At 37.0% G+C, this 16,460-nt stretch overlaps 3 protein-coding genes and 2 pseudogenes across 11 annotated transcripts; 4 read left to right on the forward strand and 1 right to left on the reverse strand.

The window, feature by feature from the left end:
* Positions 1–262: 262 nt before the first annotated feature.
* Positions 263–1,425, reverse strand: LOC111303167 (putative 3-hydroxyisobutyrate dehydrogenase-like 1, mitochondrial pseudogene; annotated as a pseudogene). The gene has a single exon (XR_016326680.1). The product of XR_016326680.1 is annotated as a putative 3-hydroxyisobutyrate dehydrogenase-like 1, mitochondrial pseudogene (transcript).
* A 471-nt stretch (positions 1,426–1,896) lies between these two features.
* LOC111303166 (uncharacterized) lies at positions 1,897–3,857 on the forward strand. The gene has a single exon (XM_022899238.2). The coding sequence runs from the start codon at positions 1,897–1,899 to the stop codon at positions 3,661–3,663; it is 1,767 nt and encodes a 588-aa protein (XP_022754973.2). The 3' UTR covers positions 3,664–3,857.
* Positions 3,858–6,957: 3,100 nt separating this feature from the next.
* Positions 6,958–12,988, forward strand: LOC149515443 (uncharacterized). 7 transcript variants are annotated; one of them, XR_016326682.1, is made up of 14 exons: positions 6,958–7,431; positions 8,440–8,495; positions 8,615–8,789; positions 9,048–9,149; positions 9,384–9,455; positions 9,738–9,854; positions 9,995–10,072; positions 10,792–10,854; positions 10,937–11,033; positions 11,163–11,241; positions 11,312–11,523; positions 11,659–11,917; positions 12,299–12,421; positions 12,508–12,988. XR_016326682.1 is itself a non-coding variant. In XM_089742131.1 (12 exons), exons 1-11 carry the CDS (start codon positions 7,345–7,347, stop codon positions 11,352–11,354), a joined length of 969 nt encoding a protein of 322 aa, XP_089598257.1. In that variant the 5' UTR covers positions 6,958–7,344; the 3' UTR covers positions 11,355–11,366; positions 11,772–11,909. The 7 variants fall into 7 exon arrangements, 1 of the variants encoding a protein (XP_089598257.1); XR_016326683.1 differs by having other exon boundaries at positions 11,772–11,917; XR_016326685.1 differs by lacking the exon at positions 9,738–9,854.
* Positions 12,989–13,588: 600 nt separating this feature from the next.
* LOC149515444 (uncharacterized) lies at positions 13,589–15,353 on the forward strand. Its single transcript, XM_089742132.1, has 3 exons — positions 13,589–13,966; positions 14,145–14,316; positions 14,717–15,353. The coding sequence occupies exons 1-3, from the start codon at positions 13,724–13,726 to the stop codon at positions 14,734–14,736; spliced, it is 435 nt and encodes a 144-aa protein (XP_089598258.1). The 5' UTR covers positions 13,589–13,723; the 3' UTR covers positions 14,737–15,353.
* On the forward strand, positions 14,738–16,047 carry LOC111304196 (uncharacterized protein C3F10.06c-like; annotated as a pseudogene). The gene is made up of 2 exons (XR_016326839.1): positions 14,738–15,354; positions 15,746–16,047. The product of XR_016326839.1 is annotated as an uncharacterized protein C3F10.06c-like (transcript).
* The last annotated feature ends 413 nt before the right edge of the window (positions 16,048–16,460 follow it).

Here is a 16,460-nt window from a genome sequence, read left to right on the forward strand (position 1 = left end):
CCAGCGTTTAAAGCCTAAATGCAAAAGCGATACTGCGGTTTGACAATTTTTCAACAAAGGCTTCAGCAGTATGGCATCCAGGCCATTTACTTCCAATTTTATAATAACAGGTATCATCAAATGACTCAAGCTAAAACAACTTAATGGTGAATTGCTTGCACCACAGCTGAGATGTGAAAAGCAAGTGTAGCAGCAAAAATATAAGGTTGCAAATTAGCTAATCTCGAGAGACTGTAAATGGCAGCACATAAAAACAATAAGCTATCAAAATCAAGTCGACCAAACTGAATTTTTTATAGACTGCAACAAACGATAACACCACACAATTTTCAGTTGCCATAATATTGAATACGGATCGGCAATGGACTATTACTAGAAATTTAACATAACAGTTTACCAGGTTTAAGAATTTAGGGTCACGTTATTGAGTCTCTCCAAAGCCAGAATCAGAGCTTGGGTTCCCAAATTTCCTTCCCCATGAGCCTTAAGGGACAAATAAAGCTGCTGAGCCAAAGCCAAACCGGGCAAAGCAAGTCCCATGTTCTGACACTCCTTTAAACAAATCCCTAAATCCTTAACAAAATGGTTCACGAAAAAACCCGGTTCGAAATCCCTCTTCAAAACCCTGCTCCCGTACAAATCCAACGACTTTGAGCCAGCTGCCCCCGTCGATATCGCATCTAAGAACGATGCGACATTGAGCCCTGCTTTATGGGCGTAAATGATTCCTTCTACTAATCCCACCATCCCTGATGCTATCGTGATTTGATTTGCTAATTTCGCGAATTGACCTTTCCCGCTGGGACCCATGTAATTAACTTTGCCTAAGAGGGTAAAGAGGGGATTTAAGCGGTGGACGATGGCTTCATCTCCACCGGCGAATATCGCGAGAGTCCCGTTCTTGGCGCCGCGGTCGCCTCCGGAGACGGGGGCGTCGATTGAGGAGCAGTTCTTGGAGGAGGCGGCGGCGGAAATTTCGACGGCGAGGGAAGGTTCCGATGTTGTCATGTCAACGAGTATGCCGCTGGGACGGAGGCCAGAGAGGGCTCCATCAGTGGGATCGAGGAGGACTTGGCGGACGTCCGAAGGATAGCCAACGATGGAGAAAACAACGTCGGACTGGGCAGCGAGATCGTGGGGGGTCTGGGCTAGGCGAGCGCCCATGTCGACGAGGGGTTGGGCCTTGGAGAGGGTTCGGTTGAAGACCGTGAGACTGTAGCCGGCGTTGATTAAATGAGCACACATAGATCTGCCCATTACGCCAGTTCCAATCCAGCCCACCCGGGTGTTGGATGGGCTGATGCGGTCAGCAGCGGCGGATGTGGCCATGGAGCGGAGGAAGACGATAAGGTGAGGAGGAGAGGGAGTTTGAGAGTGGGGATGGTAGCGAGAGAGTGAGCGGAGTATGAACGGCAGTGATCTCATTTTACTTTTATGTGAATTATCTTTTTATTAGTGATTTTCGATTGTGTGGGATATGGTAATTTACTGACGTCAAAGAGTGGATATTTCTTGGTTGAAAGGAAAAAGATACTCTGTATTGGCAAAAACGACACTATCGTTCGGCATTTAAGAAGGATATTTCAGTCACTTCAGAAACAGAAAAAAGCAGGGCGTTTTGCATTGGCGGCGTCGTTTTATGCTTCCGCAGCCTATGAAACCTAAAATGATCATTTGCCTTCAGATAAAAGAGAACCAGAGCTGGAAAACCGTTAAAGAAAGCTTGTCTAGCCATTGACGGGGATTAGATAAGGTTATTGATTTACTCGTCCAAGGCCTCTGCTCTTAATCCAGGTAGAGTATTCTATCACTGAACTGCTGTTTCAATTTCCAAACTCATCTCTTTATTTATAAAGTGAGTGGTAGTTCTTGTAATTCTATGTAAGACTGCGCACAATGAACTCTAACCTGACAAAGAGCCAAGTTTTTCCTATTGTTATTAGATTTTCTTCACAAACCAAATGTATCCAACAGTTTCATACCTCAAAAACCCAATCTTTACCAATTGGGTCTTGTCCAAAACCCTCACTAAACCCTTCCTTAATTTGTACCACCCATAAAGCTCTCCACTTTCACCATAAGTCCTTAACAATTAGCAGTGTGGAAAAACCCAGAAGTATTTTAAGTGGGTTTAGGATGAGAAGTGCTATACAGTGTTGTTTTTTGCTAAGAGCTAGAAGCTCATGGAGTTTGCATTCGAAAAGAGTTGGTGAAGAAAGGGATTTAACTAGAGCAGAAAAATCTTTACCTTGGTTATCCTCAGAGAAAGTGAATGAAAAGAAAGGGTCACATAAAGTGGAAATTGAGAAGACTAATGGTCGTTCTTCTTGGGAGGAATCGTTGGATAGATTGAAGAAAGAGAATAATCGTTCCTCCTGGGAGGAAATACCAAAAAGGTCGGAGGTGACAGTAGGAAAAACTGGACAGTCCTCGTGGGAGGAATCTGGTGAATCCTTTTTGGGAAAAAAAGGTGCTCAGTCACTGGATATTAAAGAGAGTAGACAAAGGAAGGTAGGCATGATGAGGGATCATCATAATGGTAACCATGGCAGAAGGGATGAAAGCAATGAAGAAAAAGGAGTAAGAGAAGAGGATGAGGTTGTCCATGATCCAAGATGGGATAAGATTAAGAGTAGATTTAGAGGAATGGTGGATGTAGAACTTGGGTCTGAGAAACCAGAGTTTCGAAGATGGAATAAACAGGAAAGTTGGGGTAGAAAAACATGGAAAGAGGCTACTGAATCAACTTTACCTAAGATGGTTGGTGAAGGGGTTTATGGGGTGGGTCCTGTTTTGGCTGCATTGTCAGCTGGAAGAAGAGAGTTCTATGCTTTGTATGTCCAAGAAGGATTAGATTTGAGTAGTAATAATAGGAAAAAGAAAGATAAGAAAGGGTTTGAAAAAGTGTTTAGGATGGCTGAAATACTTGGGTTAAGTGTAAAAGAAGTTTCAAAGCATGATCTCAATATGGTTGTTGATAACCGCCCCCATCAGGGTTTGGTGCTAGATGCTTCTTCATTAGAGATGGTGAAAATAAAGGAATTGGATCCTGTCTCAAATGACGAAGAGAAAGGTTCTCTTTGGGTAGCTTTAGATGAGGTTACTGATCCTCAGAATTTGGGGGCAATAATTAGGTCAGCTTACTTCTTTGGAGCCTCAGGGGTTGTGCTATGTGCAAAAAATTCAGCCCCATTAAGTGGTGTTGTGAGCAAGGCAAGTGCTGGCTCACTTGAACTAATGGAGCTTAGATATTGCAAGAATATGATGCAGTTTTTAGTTTCATCAGCTGAAAATGGTTGGCGGGTTCTTGGGGGTTCTGTTTCTTCTAAAGCTGTTCCCTTGAATGAACTTTTGCCAGGTGTACCAACCATCCTTGTCTTAGGCAGTGAAGGCACTGGCTTGAGGCCTTTAGTAGAGAGATCATGCACTCAGTTAGTTAGGATTCCTGGAAACATTCCTGTGGACATAGCAGCCAGAGAGCTCGATGATGCTGAACCTGCAGAAGTAGATTCTGGGAACTCAGGCGAGGAGTTCCGGTCCTTTTTGGCTGTGGAGAGCTTGAATGTCAGTGTTGCAGCAGGTGTGTTTCTTCACCACTTAATTGGAAAGAGCCATGGTATTAATTCTTCTACAGATGGGAAGCCAACTGATATGCATCAATGATATTCCATGGCTGATGCATTGAGCTTGGTGTCTTGTCATCTTTCAATACTTATTTCTGAAATTTTATCACCATATGTCGGGCTTTCTCTAGAAAATGTAGGCTGACAATTCTGACTTTTATTCTTTTCAGAAGAAAGATATGAGATAAGAGACTTTATATTGGTTTTATGCAGAAAGATTCATTTAGATCAAAATTTATGGATTTGGAATCAAATTTCAATAGTTGATTAGTTAGACTGTTCAATCATTTTGATGGTCATTCTTTAGTTTTCAATATACAGTACAGTAATAATATTAGTTAGTCATATAAGAGTTGGTATAATCTTTTTGTATGCAAGAAGTTTCACAAATTTGCTTGGTTCAACAATTTGTTCTAATTGGTGGAAAACCAAAATATGCGTGAAAATTAGAACCCTTGTATGAATGTGAGATGCTTGACTCTAGAGTATCAGTTTTAAGATGCGAGGCTTGGGCTTTCTCTAAAAACATTTGCTGGATCAGATTTTCTTTGCTTTGTTCAAGTTGCAATTCCTCAAATACTAATGTGTTGCAATGAAGCTAGCAACTTGTTGCTACCTCTTTTCTTTCTTCTTCACAAAAACGGCGGGACATATATCACCATCGTTAGCTTTACAGGCATTGATGTCTAAGAAACTTGCAATCCTGCTTAATATACTTTTGTAACACTTTTTTGTAACACTTTTTTGTAGGTTTTGCATTAGTTATAGGTTTATAATTGCTCTTTGTTCTAAAGAGTTCATGGTATTTGTATCCATGTTGTTCATACTCTTCGTTTTCCCTAATGTACTCGGATTCAACACATATCTAACATCGTAGGTACAATGGTACAGAGATTCGATCCTCCAAATATATAAAAATGGAAAATTGCTTTGGGAACATACTCAAATCTGACACTCATTAAGAGTCCCAAGTAACATAGTATTATTGTTGTGCGGCTCCAAAAAAGGAGATTGCAGCAGCCTCCATGGGTACCTTTTATTTGCTACATCTTCACTCTATCAAATCCCTAGAGAAACCCCTTTGGCCATCACTTTGGAAATTTTCTGGAAAGATTGAATGCATCCTAAGTTAGACAAATGGAAATTACTCTTATCAAAGCGTAACATCCATCCATTTCCATTCGAATAGCTGAAGCAGGAGTTTTTGTTTTTGTTTTTTTTGTTGGAATGGCAATAACCACTATTTTTGGCAAGAGACACAGTTTAAAATTAGGCCCTGGTCGTGGAGGTTGGGTTTCAATTTCAACCTTGCCACTGGGCCGAAGCCTGTTGCTCGAAGCAGGAAGGTCTGCTACTAGATATGCGAAGTTGCTAAGGAGCAAACAAAGTATTGAAAAATTGAAATGCAACAAAGGATAAATCGGATCGTTCATTCATCCATTGAGATATCAATTATCGTACTACAGGATTATTCAATTGTCATCACCTCCGTTATCTGCTGCCGTGATGATGACATTTTCCCACAAATTGGCTTTTTCATTCACAGCCTGAAAATTGAAGAAAACCGTTCTTTTATTGCTACATGTGGTTTCACATGGAAAATTTGAATAAAACACCGCAGAGATCTTTTTCCTGAAGGAACCTACCTAATCCGTTAACTACACTTGGAAAGCAATGACAGATTCCGAAATTTCCTTGGCAATTTAACGGTCACTGTGGGTGTGGTTTTGTAGTCTTTTTCAAACTGCTGAATTGCTTGAAATATGATTTTGAATTGATTCTAGTTCAGATAATATCAGTGGCACAAGGTTTTGATTTCAACCTTTTCTTTACCCACTGGACTCCACAATGGTGGGGCAAAAGGGTTAGTTTCTCCTTTTTGAAGCTTTTTCTCGCAATGGGAAAAGACAATAAAAGAGTAAATGAGTGGAGTTTGAATCAATCAATCCCAAGATCCCAATTCTGGAAGGCACGTGAAAACATGATAGAAATGGGCTTTTGCCCGCTCAACACTTTTTGAGGTCATGTACATAAATTCCAGGACAAGATTGGGTCGGTTTCCTGAATCTCCAAAAGGGTCAGTCTTTTTTGTACTTGTGAATGTCTTTTATGAAATGGAATTCCGTTTAATTAGTCTCCTCAATTGGGATTATTACAAAGATGAATTTGCAGCATTGAAAAATGAAGGTTAAGACTTGGTTGATTGACTGAACAAGGCAAAAGACGTCCCTTTGCTCCAATGGTTTTCCCATGGTCCAGTCAGTATGGACGTTCCCCTTCTGTAATGACTTTCCAGAAACCTCGTTTTCAATAGCTACCTCAGCTTGGTCCCTCTTGTTTCTCAAGCTTTTCTGGGCATACAGTGAACTGATTTGAACTCTTTTATTAGAGAACTCTTTGTAGCTAATTGTAGTTAAAGCAAACTTAATTATAAAATCAACCTTCCAATCAATTAAAAAATGTTTTTTCCTTTTATAAAAGAAATGGCCACTTAAGTAAAAAAAAATCAAACGCTGGGATCAAATTTAACTTTACTAGATTGCACTGTTCAAAAGATGGGAATAAATCATTCAGGTTTAGTCTTAAATTTTCAATCAAATTACACCAAAAATTCGAATTTGGAAAAGGCATTTTGGGTTGGAATTGAAAAGCTAACAAACAATTTTCAGGAGTCAAAACATGGACCGGTAGGTTATGAGACCAGACCATCCAATCCAAAACCAAAAACATCTGGGAAAAAAATTCATGACTCGGCTAAATCCACGATGAACTTTTTCCACTAAAAATATACGAAAGCAATGGGCCTCATGGGAGGGAAGTAGGCAAACCATGTTATGCTTTGCTAACATGGTTCTTTCGAATAAGAAAGCTGGCAGCACCACGTGGTCATATGCATTTTGATATAAAGATTTGAGGATTGATATATTTATATTATATAAAATATTAATATTATATTTTTTATAAAAATTATATATCAAATTTATATCGATATAAAAATAAAAAATATAATTTTTTTATTTTATTAAATTTATATATAATAATAATTATAATTATAAATCATATTATTTTTATATTATATTTTAAATTATCAAATTTATACTTTAACCGTCTCGCTTGCTAGTCTTCCTCTCTCTTGTATCAGTTTCTCCCTTTCCCATTTTGCAAAAACAAAAAAAAAAGGCCAAGAAAGCAGAATGGAGCAAGTGCCAGCTCACACGTGGGGACAAATATAACTCTCTCGCCCAATCATTCTGCCAATCTCTCTGAGCTTTTCTTTTTTAATTTTCACTGTAATTTATTTATATAAATAACTAACGGTCTCTCCCTCTTCTCCGTGGAATTCCATTTTTGGTTTTTTTCCAATCTCCGTCTATTTTGTATATTTTTTTCCCTTAAAAAAAGAGGGGAAGAGCGGATGTGTATGGTCAAATCCAAATCCAAATCCAAAATTATAAAAATTACGCGGTCTCTTACTCTTGCCTTCTTCTGTCTCTCTTGCTCTCTCTTTTTTCTTTCTCAACAACGCACGCCCTTCATTCAACGACGGACAGAGAGCAAAGAGGGAGGGAAAAGAAAGAGAAAAAACTTTCATAGATAAATTCTAGGGCTCTTTTTTTTTTTTTTTAAATTGTTTGGTTGATTTTGTTTGGTTAGTTTGACACCCGTTTCCACCGACGAGTATTGAAAGAGGGAGGAGGAAAAGAAAATAAAATACAATAGAATGTCGGCATTGGACACTGTCGATTGGCTTCTCTTCTCTGTCAGCAGAACTTTCTGCAGTCCTCTCGCCGTTTTTATTCAGATCCAGGTTTGTTCTTTTCTCTTTCAGATCCATTTTCTTTGTTTCGTTCCTTGCAAAGTTCATAATTAACCTTAAACAAGCCACTGTTTGGATAGATTTAGGGTATGGAAGTAAGCTTAATTGTTTTCTTCTCGTTTTCAATTTTCTTTTTAATCTTTGCTTCAATTTCTTTTAAACCTTGTTTTAAAATTTGCATATTTTCTCAGAAATTAAATGGGTATTTGGTTAGTTTCTCAGCTTCGTATCTTATTTATAATTAGCTTTTTTTAAAATTTTTTTTACTTAATATGTGACCTTAAAGATCTACCCTTTAAAGAATTTATAATTTCCTTTTTTACAGCGAAGGTGCAGGTTTTTCGTTACCATTGGATCTAGAAAGCTAAGTTTAGAACAAAAAAAGTTTTTTTTTAATAAATTTATTAAAAAGAAGAGAGAAAGAATGCTGCTTTTGACATAATGGAGATTAAATGTTTGAAATTTGGTCATAAAGGTGGCTGTTATTATGATAGTCAGCAATATATCTTGAATTGTAATGATGATTATAAAGTTTGTAGATGTAAATTCCTTAATTTTGTATTAATCGTGTAAATTGTAGGTATCTGAGTTGAGCTTTGTTTGTTATAGCATTGAAATAAAATGGAGTAGAAAGCTCCTTCTCCTAAATACCATTTTTCATTTTGGTTTACTTATTTGTTTATGTCAGTAGAGGGAAGGCTGGCATGTCAGTTAAAACGTAGTCAGCTTCCAACTAATGGTTTATCCAACAGAAGAGCTATTGAAACATCCTTACTTTTGTACAAGAATTACCAATTACATTTTTGGAGGAACTACAATGTTTGACTAATACTTGTTATCCGATCTGCTATGTGATATTCTTCTCATTTTGACTAATGGCTTCCTTCTTTTATCACTTTCCTATCACTCCAATTGTCGACTTTATGAAACCAGTATTTTCACATTGATTATCTTTAATTAGTTGCCTCTATTGATCTGAATATTTTATATGTGATGTAGGGATGTGTAATCTGCTTGACTCTTGCTATTGGGTGGGCTTTTGCTGCTTATGTCAGGTACATGGTTATAGCGATGAGGGTTTAAACAGCAGGCTGTTATGACTATTCTATTTTGTCCCACGACCTAGAAACTTGCCTATTTCATCTATATAACCTGCATCTTTTGCCCTTCACAGCAACAGAGAGATCAATCGAATGAAGGATGGCATAAAAGGTGGCAATAGCTTTGCTTTTCTTTCCCATGATATTAATGAACTTGAGCACTCTAATCAAGTCAATCTACCTAGAGTTACAGTTGTAATGCCTTTAAAAGGTTTTGGAGAACATAATCTACACAATTGGAAGAGTCAGGTGAGTATTTTATGGTAGGAATTCTAGCTAACACTTATCTTGAGGTGTTTTCTCAGTGCATGCTACAGAAGCATGCATTTACCTTTCCCTTGTCCATGTTTTGTTCATCAGAAAATGGAAAATTGAACTAAATTTCCTTTAATAAGTGTTAAGCATATTCCTTTTTTTTATTTTATTGTTCTGCCAGAACCATTTTAGAATTTTCACGTTTGCAATAAGTATTTTGCTGAGATATTTGTTTAATATTAATGGAGGCAGATCACATCTCTCTTTGGTGGTCCTCTAGAGTTCCATTTTGTGGTGGAAAGTACTGAAGACCCTGCATACCTTGCTGTATCTCAGTTGATAACAGATTTTGAGGTACACAATATTTGCTTTATCATGCATTTTCTGATAATATTAGGCAAAAGAATCTGACAAAAAGTCAAATAGGATAGACACTGTATAATCGTTAGTTCCCTTTTCACTAAACATTCCCAAAAGACTCACTGCTTGCCCTTTGTTTTATGTAAGTGTTTGAGGGCTTCATTTGAGTTTCTTCACTGTGGCTTCACTTCTTGCCTTCCTGATTGCATTGCATGTTTTTCTTTGCAGGATGATGTTGATGCTAAAATCATTGTGGCGGGTTTATCGACAACCTGTAGTCAGAAAATACATAACCAGCTGGTATGCAACAACTTCACCAAATTTTTAAACATATTTTTCAAATGACCTGGCCTTGTATATCATTTACTTTTCTATTAAAATTATTGTTTAGACTACATGCCTTTTCACTCTCACTTGTACTTAGTGAAGAATTAATTTAAAGCCTTAGATGAAGATGTCCTCTTTTGTTAATACACAATTATTTAAAGTCAGTCCCTATATGTTGTTTAAATCTCTTTGCTAGAAGTGCATTCAATAAAATGCTTAATCAAATATATATATATTTTGATATTTTTTGTGAAGGTTGGGGTGGAGAAAATGCATAAAGATACTAAGTATGTACTATTTTTGGATGATGATGTTAGGCTCCACCCAGGATCAATTGGAGCCCTCACTGCTGAGATGGAAAAGAATCCTGAGGCATGTTTCTACATATCCATATACCTTCAATCAAAATTATTAGATTTTTCTGAACCTTTACGTGTGTGTTATGGTTATGGTGCAGAGTATAAACTATTGATTCCTTTTGTGTTATTCATGTTATTGGCAACAATGTGCAGATATTTATTCAAACTGGATACCCTCTTGATTTACCATCTGGAAGTTTAGGGAGTTACTGCATCTATGAATACCATATGGTATGGGGCCTTCTATGACTTATTCTTTCCTCCAAGATATTGCATATACCTGAAACATCTTTTTTTGGGATAACTAGCTTTGTATTTATCCAAGAGCGCAGGGGAAAACCTGCTAACCAAACAACAGTACAACAAAAAATAAAGAAACTAGTGACTACCCCCTATGTCAATGGTCCAATTATTACATAAATTGTGATTAATGGGGGAGTCAGGCACTCTATATCTCATTTCTGTATGACTTACTGTTTTATTCATATCCTACTGGTCAATCTACCAGCATACACTTGTAGATAAGTTGCAACCTTAGATTACTACAGAAGCATTTTGCTAGTTGAACAATCCTGCGCCCCTCCCAAAAGAATAAACACATACACAGATCAACAGGCAAGCACTTCCTATTGAAATACCAGCTCTCATATGTTAACTTATTCCATGGCCCAAATTTCAGACAAGAATAGAGCACTGTAGATGGCCAGTTTGGTGCGCAAGGGGGATGGCCTCATCTCTAACTATTATTTGAATTTGGCCAAGAGGTAAAGCCAAATAGTAGAATGAAGGATCCCAACCCCTCCTTGCTAATGTAGTTCCTAAGCAGAAAAGCTTTTGTTTTTATGCGTAACTGTGCTCCAGTGGTTGATATCGCATGTGTTATTTTAATCTTTCTAAGTTGATTGTATCTCCTTTACTTCTTGTACTCATTAAATATTTCTTTTCTACAGCCTTGCTCAATGGGATTTGCTACTGGTGGGAAAACATTTTTTCTTTGGGGAGGGTGTATGATGGCAAGTAGCTCCTCCTATTCTTCTTGGTGCTTCCTGCACAACATTGAACTATTATTTCTGATTTTTCTAGATTGTTTTTCAGATGCATGCTGATGATTTTAGACATGACCGCTATGGTGTGGTCTCGGGACTTCGAGATGGTGGATACTTGGATGATATGACTCTAGCTGCTATAGCTGGTAATCTAGTCTCTAAAAATCCTTTTAGTAGACTAATAAGAAATTCAGTATATCTGTTGGTATTAAAATTACAGCTTTATACACTCATAGACTTGAAACCTTTTAACTGCTCATGTATTCTCTTCTTAGGAGCCCACAAGAGGCTTATTACATCTCCTCTGGTTGCTGTTTTTCCTCATCCTCTTAGAAGTGATCTTAACATCTCAAGGTTAGTGATTTTTACCCATTAAGCTTTTCTATAATACTTATATCCATGTTGACTTTGACTTCTTGTCCAGGTACTGGAATTACTTGAGGAAGCAAACATTTGTTTTGGAATAATACATAAGCAAGGTGAATTGGCTGATGAACAAAGCACTGTTTTCTTCCCACTGCTATCTGTCATGGGGATTTGTTGCTCCATACTTTATGGCTATGGTTCATGTTGCAGCAGCACTACAAATCTATGTCCGGGGTTATTCATATGAGGAAACAACCTGTACTACTGGTGGTGAGGACACTATTTTTAGTAATTTAGACATATTTGTTTGTCAGGGTTCCTTAACTGTTTGCCTTTCCACAACAGGAAATGCTGGCAGTAGCCCTTGTCACATAATGTAAAACTCCTTTTTTGTTGTTTTTTTAGGTTGCAGTTCCTCTGTTAAAGTATTCAATCTAATAAAATGGAAGCTAGAGAAGTATGCCATAATATTAAAGTTGGAATTAGCTCCTGCAACTAAGCAAACTGCATTTGTACAGGATTATTACTAGCTAGTTGCTTAGCTATATGTACCTTTACGGAGCTACTTTCTATGTGGAACTTAACAAGGATTGAAGTACAACTATGCAACATGTTATCTCCTGAGGCACCTAAGCTCTCACTTGGTACTTACAACTGGAGCATGGTAAGCATCTCTATCTCTTTAATTTGGTGGAAGGCAATGAGCTTTTCCTACCATTCTGTTGTTCCCATGAAACTTAAGAGCCTATCTTGAGTATCTAAACTTTCTTTTTTTTTTTGTCCCTTAAACTGTATATCACTCATAAATTATTCATATATGTTTAGAGTGATGAAGAAAAATTCTGGCCTTTTTGTCCGTTTCAATGCATCATGTAGAACCTGGAATAATCTCCTTCAGACTATAGTAAATTAGTGTAATCAAGCTTTCAGTTAAAAAAATGAACTGCATGTTTTTGGTTGGATTTAAAAGGCCTGAGTTAGTTGGATATCATAAATACTTTTGAGTGTGTACTGATATAAATGAAATTGTTTTGTGATTGAGCAGGTCTTTGTTGCAATGCTGGTTGATAACTTTTTATACCCTATCTCTGCTTTCCGTTCTCATTTCTCACAATCTATCAATTGGTCGGGTATTTGATGTCACTTGAAGAATGGAAAGATAAGCAAGGTATGTCAGTTGAGCATGGCACTTAAGCATTCATAATGAGCTTTATTTATTTCTTCAAAGCTTAGCAGTAAATGCCTACTCTGCAGATTGAAAGGAACAAGGATATGTGTCCCAATTTTACGGACTTGGGAGGGAAGCATTTATATGGGAAGAAAGGAGCTCCTCCTAAAGCCTCATTCCTCAGCTCTTTGGCGAGAAGTTTGGCTCAGTGGCGTCAACCCAAGAAATTCGATGTCTAGAGATAAGCTTTGGTCTTTGGTAGAGAGAATGTTTATGTCCTTTTTGCCACTTGTTTTTTAAGATCCGATAGGCAGCAAGGATTCCGAAGCAAAGATCAGGTAGTTGATGGTTGGTGGATTATTTGGTGATTCCTTATTGATTTTAGTGGTTTAGGAATTTTTGCCTATTTTTTAGTCGCCATTCAATCAATTTATTCTTAATTTATCAACCATGGTCGGGGCCGTTTTTGTAATTTGTGTTGATTTCATCCTGTAATTTTATAAATCCTTATATACAGTTAATGTTCAAATGTGAGACGGTACTATTTGTGATTTACAGTTTGCCCAATCTGTCTGTTGAGTGACCTTTCTGTACAATCTTCATTTCTCCATTTTTTTTTTCTTTTAATCAAAATTCAAGCAAATTAACTCTTTGCCATTGCAACGACAGATCACAAGTGCACGTACAGATTGGAAACCCATATTCATACAATAAACACTTTTACATGGCAACCCTCTTTCTAAATGCTTTCCCAGATAAACTTATGGAATGGAACAAGATTATCAGAGCATTTGGAGAAGTTTTATCAGCAGATGGAGAAAGGAACTTGTGAGTGTGCACAGCACATAACAATGTCGGACTTGTAAAGCCAACAGAAGAATATTCTCAGAAGCGTATCCTTTTTGCTCCCAAATTTTACAACCCGATCGTGGGCAGTTGCTTGTAATTTACTTGTTAAGATCTCCAATTTAGAAGTCATCAATCATGTCAACTCCTGTCACAGACAATAAAAAGATGGAAATAATACCGAGTAAGCTTTGGATGCACAAAAACCTTCATTACGTGAAACATGACAAACTGAATAAGAATAACATGTTTTGAAAGATGAAAAATGCATGGATTTTACCTCATTTGTCCGTTTTATGTATCAAATCCTATCCAGACAGACGTATATAAGAGCCAAGCCCAGAAGAAAGAAGACTCTAGCGTACTAACTCCAGAGGGGATAGATAGAACTGAAGAAAGGGTTTTCACTCTCAGTTATTAGTTACTATCATCAGCAATATCTCTCCAAGGTACGAAATGGTGATCTGTCGGAAAACGCCAAACCAAAAAGAGACCAAAATGAAACCTCAGCAAACAAAACCCCAAAATGGAAAACGAAACAAAGCTAAGCATATACAGAGCAACAAGGACAATAAAACGCAAAGACAACACTCTCTTCAACGCACTTTGATCAATTTACGAGGACTCAATCTTTGTCGGCGAAATCTCCCTGCTATGGCCTCAACTCCCTCTCGTTACCAACCTCTGTTGCGGTCTCTGGTATTCCCCAAAATTTATGTCCACTTGTTACTTTAAATCCTCTGACGTTCACACCAATTATTGGTCTTTAAATACTTCCCGTCTCAACTTCCATATCGTCCTTCTCGCTGGTAAAATCTTCATTTTTTTTCTTTTTTTAATGTAAGTTGAAAAATTTTTTTGGGTTTTTTATTGGTAGGACAAAAGTGAGGGTGTATTATTGTTGATGCGACACGGAGAGCGAAGCGGTTTTCCTGATAGTACGCGGAAAACTATACCTATTTGGACGTGTGTTTTGAATCGCTCTATTTCTAAATATTTGAACAAGTTGCGTAATGATGATGGTTCATTGGTGGAGCCGTTGAGTACCGGTAATGCTCTCTGTTTAATGTTTCTTAATTTTGTCTAACTTTTTATCATTTTCAATATTGTTTTGCTAATGGGTTTCATGTAAATTGTAGTGTTTGAATTTTCATGATTACCGAGTAATTTAATTGTTAATACGTCATCCGTAATGAAAATTTTGTCCAAAATTATTACGAGCGATTCCTTTCTTTCGCCTCTCAAAATGCTGTTTGAGTCAGTATCATTCATAATATGACAAGCACTTGACAAGTGTTAGGGCTGAGAGAGTTCTTGACTTGCATTTATGCATTTTGTTTGGGTTGCATTGAGTTGTGATGCTCAAAGAACTGCTTTATTGCTTGAAAGTAATTGCATTACCGATAGGAGCTCTTTCTTGTTCCCGTCTTCTGATTTGTTTCTCTACAGGAGTCAGATGCAGGGCATAATTCTGTTGATTGGGATTGTTCCTTGCACCTTCCCCTTTGGGTTCCTGAAACAGAGATGGCAGCAATTTAGGACCAGTTAGAAGGATAGACCAAAGACTTGGATGCAAGTGGAGCTGATATTGCGGCTCTTGCATCATGCTTAAAAAAGCCCTTGCGTCCTCTACGGATTTCTCAGAAAACTGTCATCTGGATGAACTAAGTGCCTGATTATGATTCTTAGGATTTCATACCATTAATTCTTGTTTCTGCCTCTTCCACAAGTGGCTTAACTACACATAGACTACCTCAGAGTTTAGCTGGAATTATATAGCAGGAGCTGGGGATGATGAAGAAAGCTGGGCTAGGGGCTTGTCTCCTAGTATCTTTTGGAATCATGCCTATAATCTTATTAGCTCAGGACCTGATTTGTGTAGCCAGAAGGTTGCTGATATAGTTGATAAGGACAGAGTATATGTTGCTCGAGCAGAATGCCCCTCAGATCACTGCCAAGCCCTCAATCTATGGATATTGAATAGCACTCAAATATCCTCTAACATGTTCTTATGAAACTGTTATCAGGGGAAGATATCAGTGTATGTGTTTGTCTGGCAATCTTGATATCATTATTTGATTATGAAGGTATGCTATCTTACGCTGACTTTAGATGATTATACTTTTATTATCTAATCATAATTTTTTCGTTTGGTGCAAATCAACCCTTTTGTTTAATTATTTTGATGCCTTAGAAAATGAATAATTGACAAATGAAATCTCTTTCCCTCTTAAGATACCATATGAGTTTGCTTTCTTTGCGGTTGCCTTGTGGAACTCAACTTCCTTCCCCTTCCCCCAATGAATTTAAACAGGGCAGATTTGGTGCATCTACTGAAACCAAGACTGATGTATTAACTTTGTGCCTGAAACCAAAACTTATCATTCCCTCGCAAGATAGCTTCTTGTTAGCATCATTCTTTTGCTTTCTGAATTTTAAGTTCTTGGGTGATTTCTGAAGTTTTCACCCATATTTTAGGGCCCTTTGATGGTGGCAAATCCTTCAGTGATGCGTGTCACGAAATGTGAGATGCTGGCGACGACTTGTATATATTTGTAAATTTGCAATAAAGGCCCAGCCATCTGCAGTAAACCTCTAACAAGTTTTCAGTTTTCTCAATAATGGAAAAGTCGCCTAAGTTGGGAGATGATTGATCAGCTCTCTGTTTATATGTTTTAGAGTGAGCTTGTAACTTTATCTGTAGGAAGCCCAATATCAAGTTTCGTAATAATCTTAGCACTCTGGGAATGGCTTAGCTTCTTTTCCCATGGAGGTTTTGAGGTTTCTCACATGGTTAATGTCAAATAATTTTTAAATTATAATAAAATATTTAAGATAGCATTTTAATTTTAAAAATTTTTAATATAATATTTAAATTATAAATTTATTAATTAATGTAATATTTATTTTTAATATAATTAATTTTAAATAATGATAAGTGACGGATAAATAATTTTTTATATGTTATATTAATTAATAAATTCATCATTCAAATATAATATTAAAGATTTTTAAAATTCAGATATTAGATTAAATATTTATTATAGCTTAAAAATTATTTATAATATTAATCTTTTATCACATAATATATTTTTGAATCTATTTTTTTTTAATAAAATCCATTTTCATATAAGAAAGCATTCTACCATTTTTTTTTTTGGGTCAAGTTTTAGCACAGGGAGGTCTATGTGCT

This window comes from Durio zibethinus, chromosome 13 (genome assembly GCF_047325235.1).
Source record: "Durio zibethinus cultivar Kanyao isolate XHJ-2024 chromosome 13, ASM4732523v1, whole genome shotgun sequence".
Classification (NCBI taxonomy): Eukaryota; Viridiplantae; Streptophyta; class Magnoliopsida; order Malvales; family Malvaceae; genus Durio; species Durio zibethinus.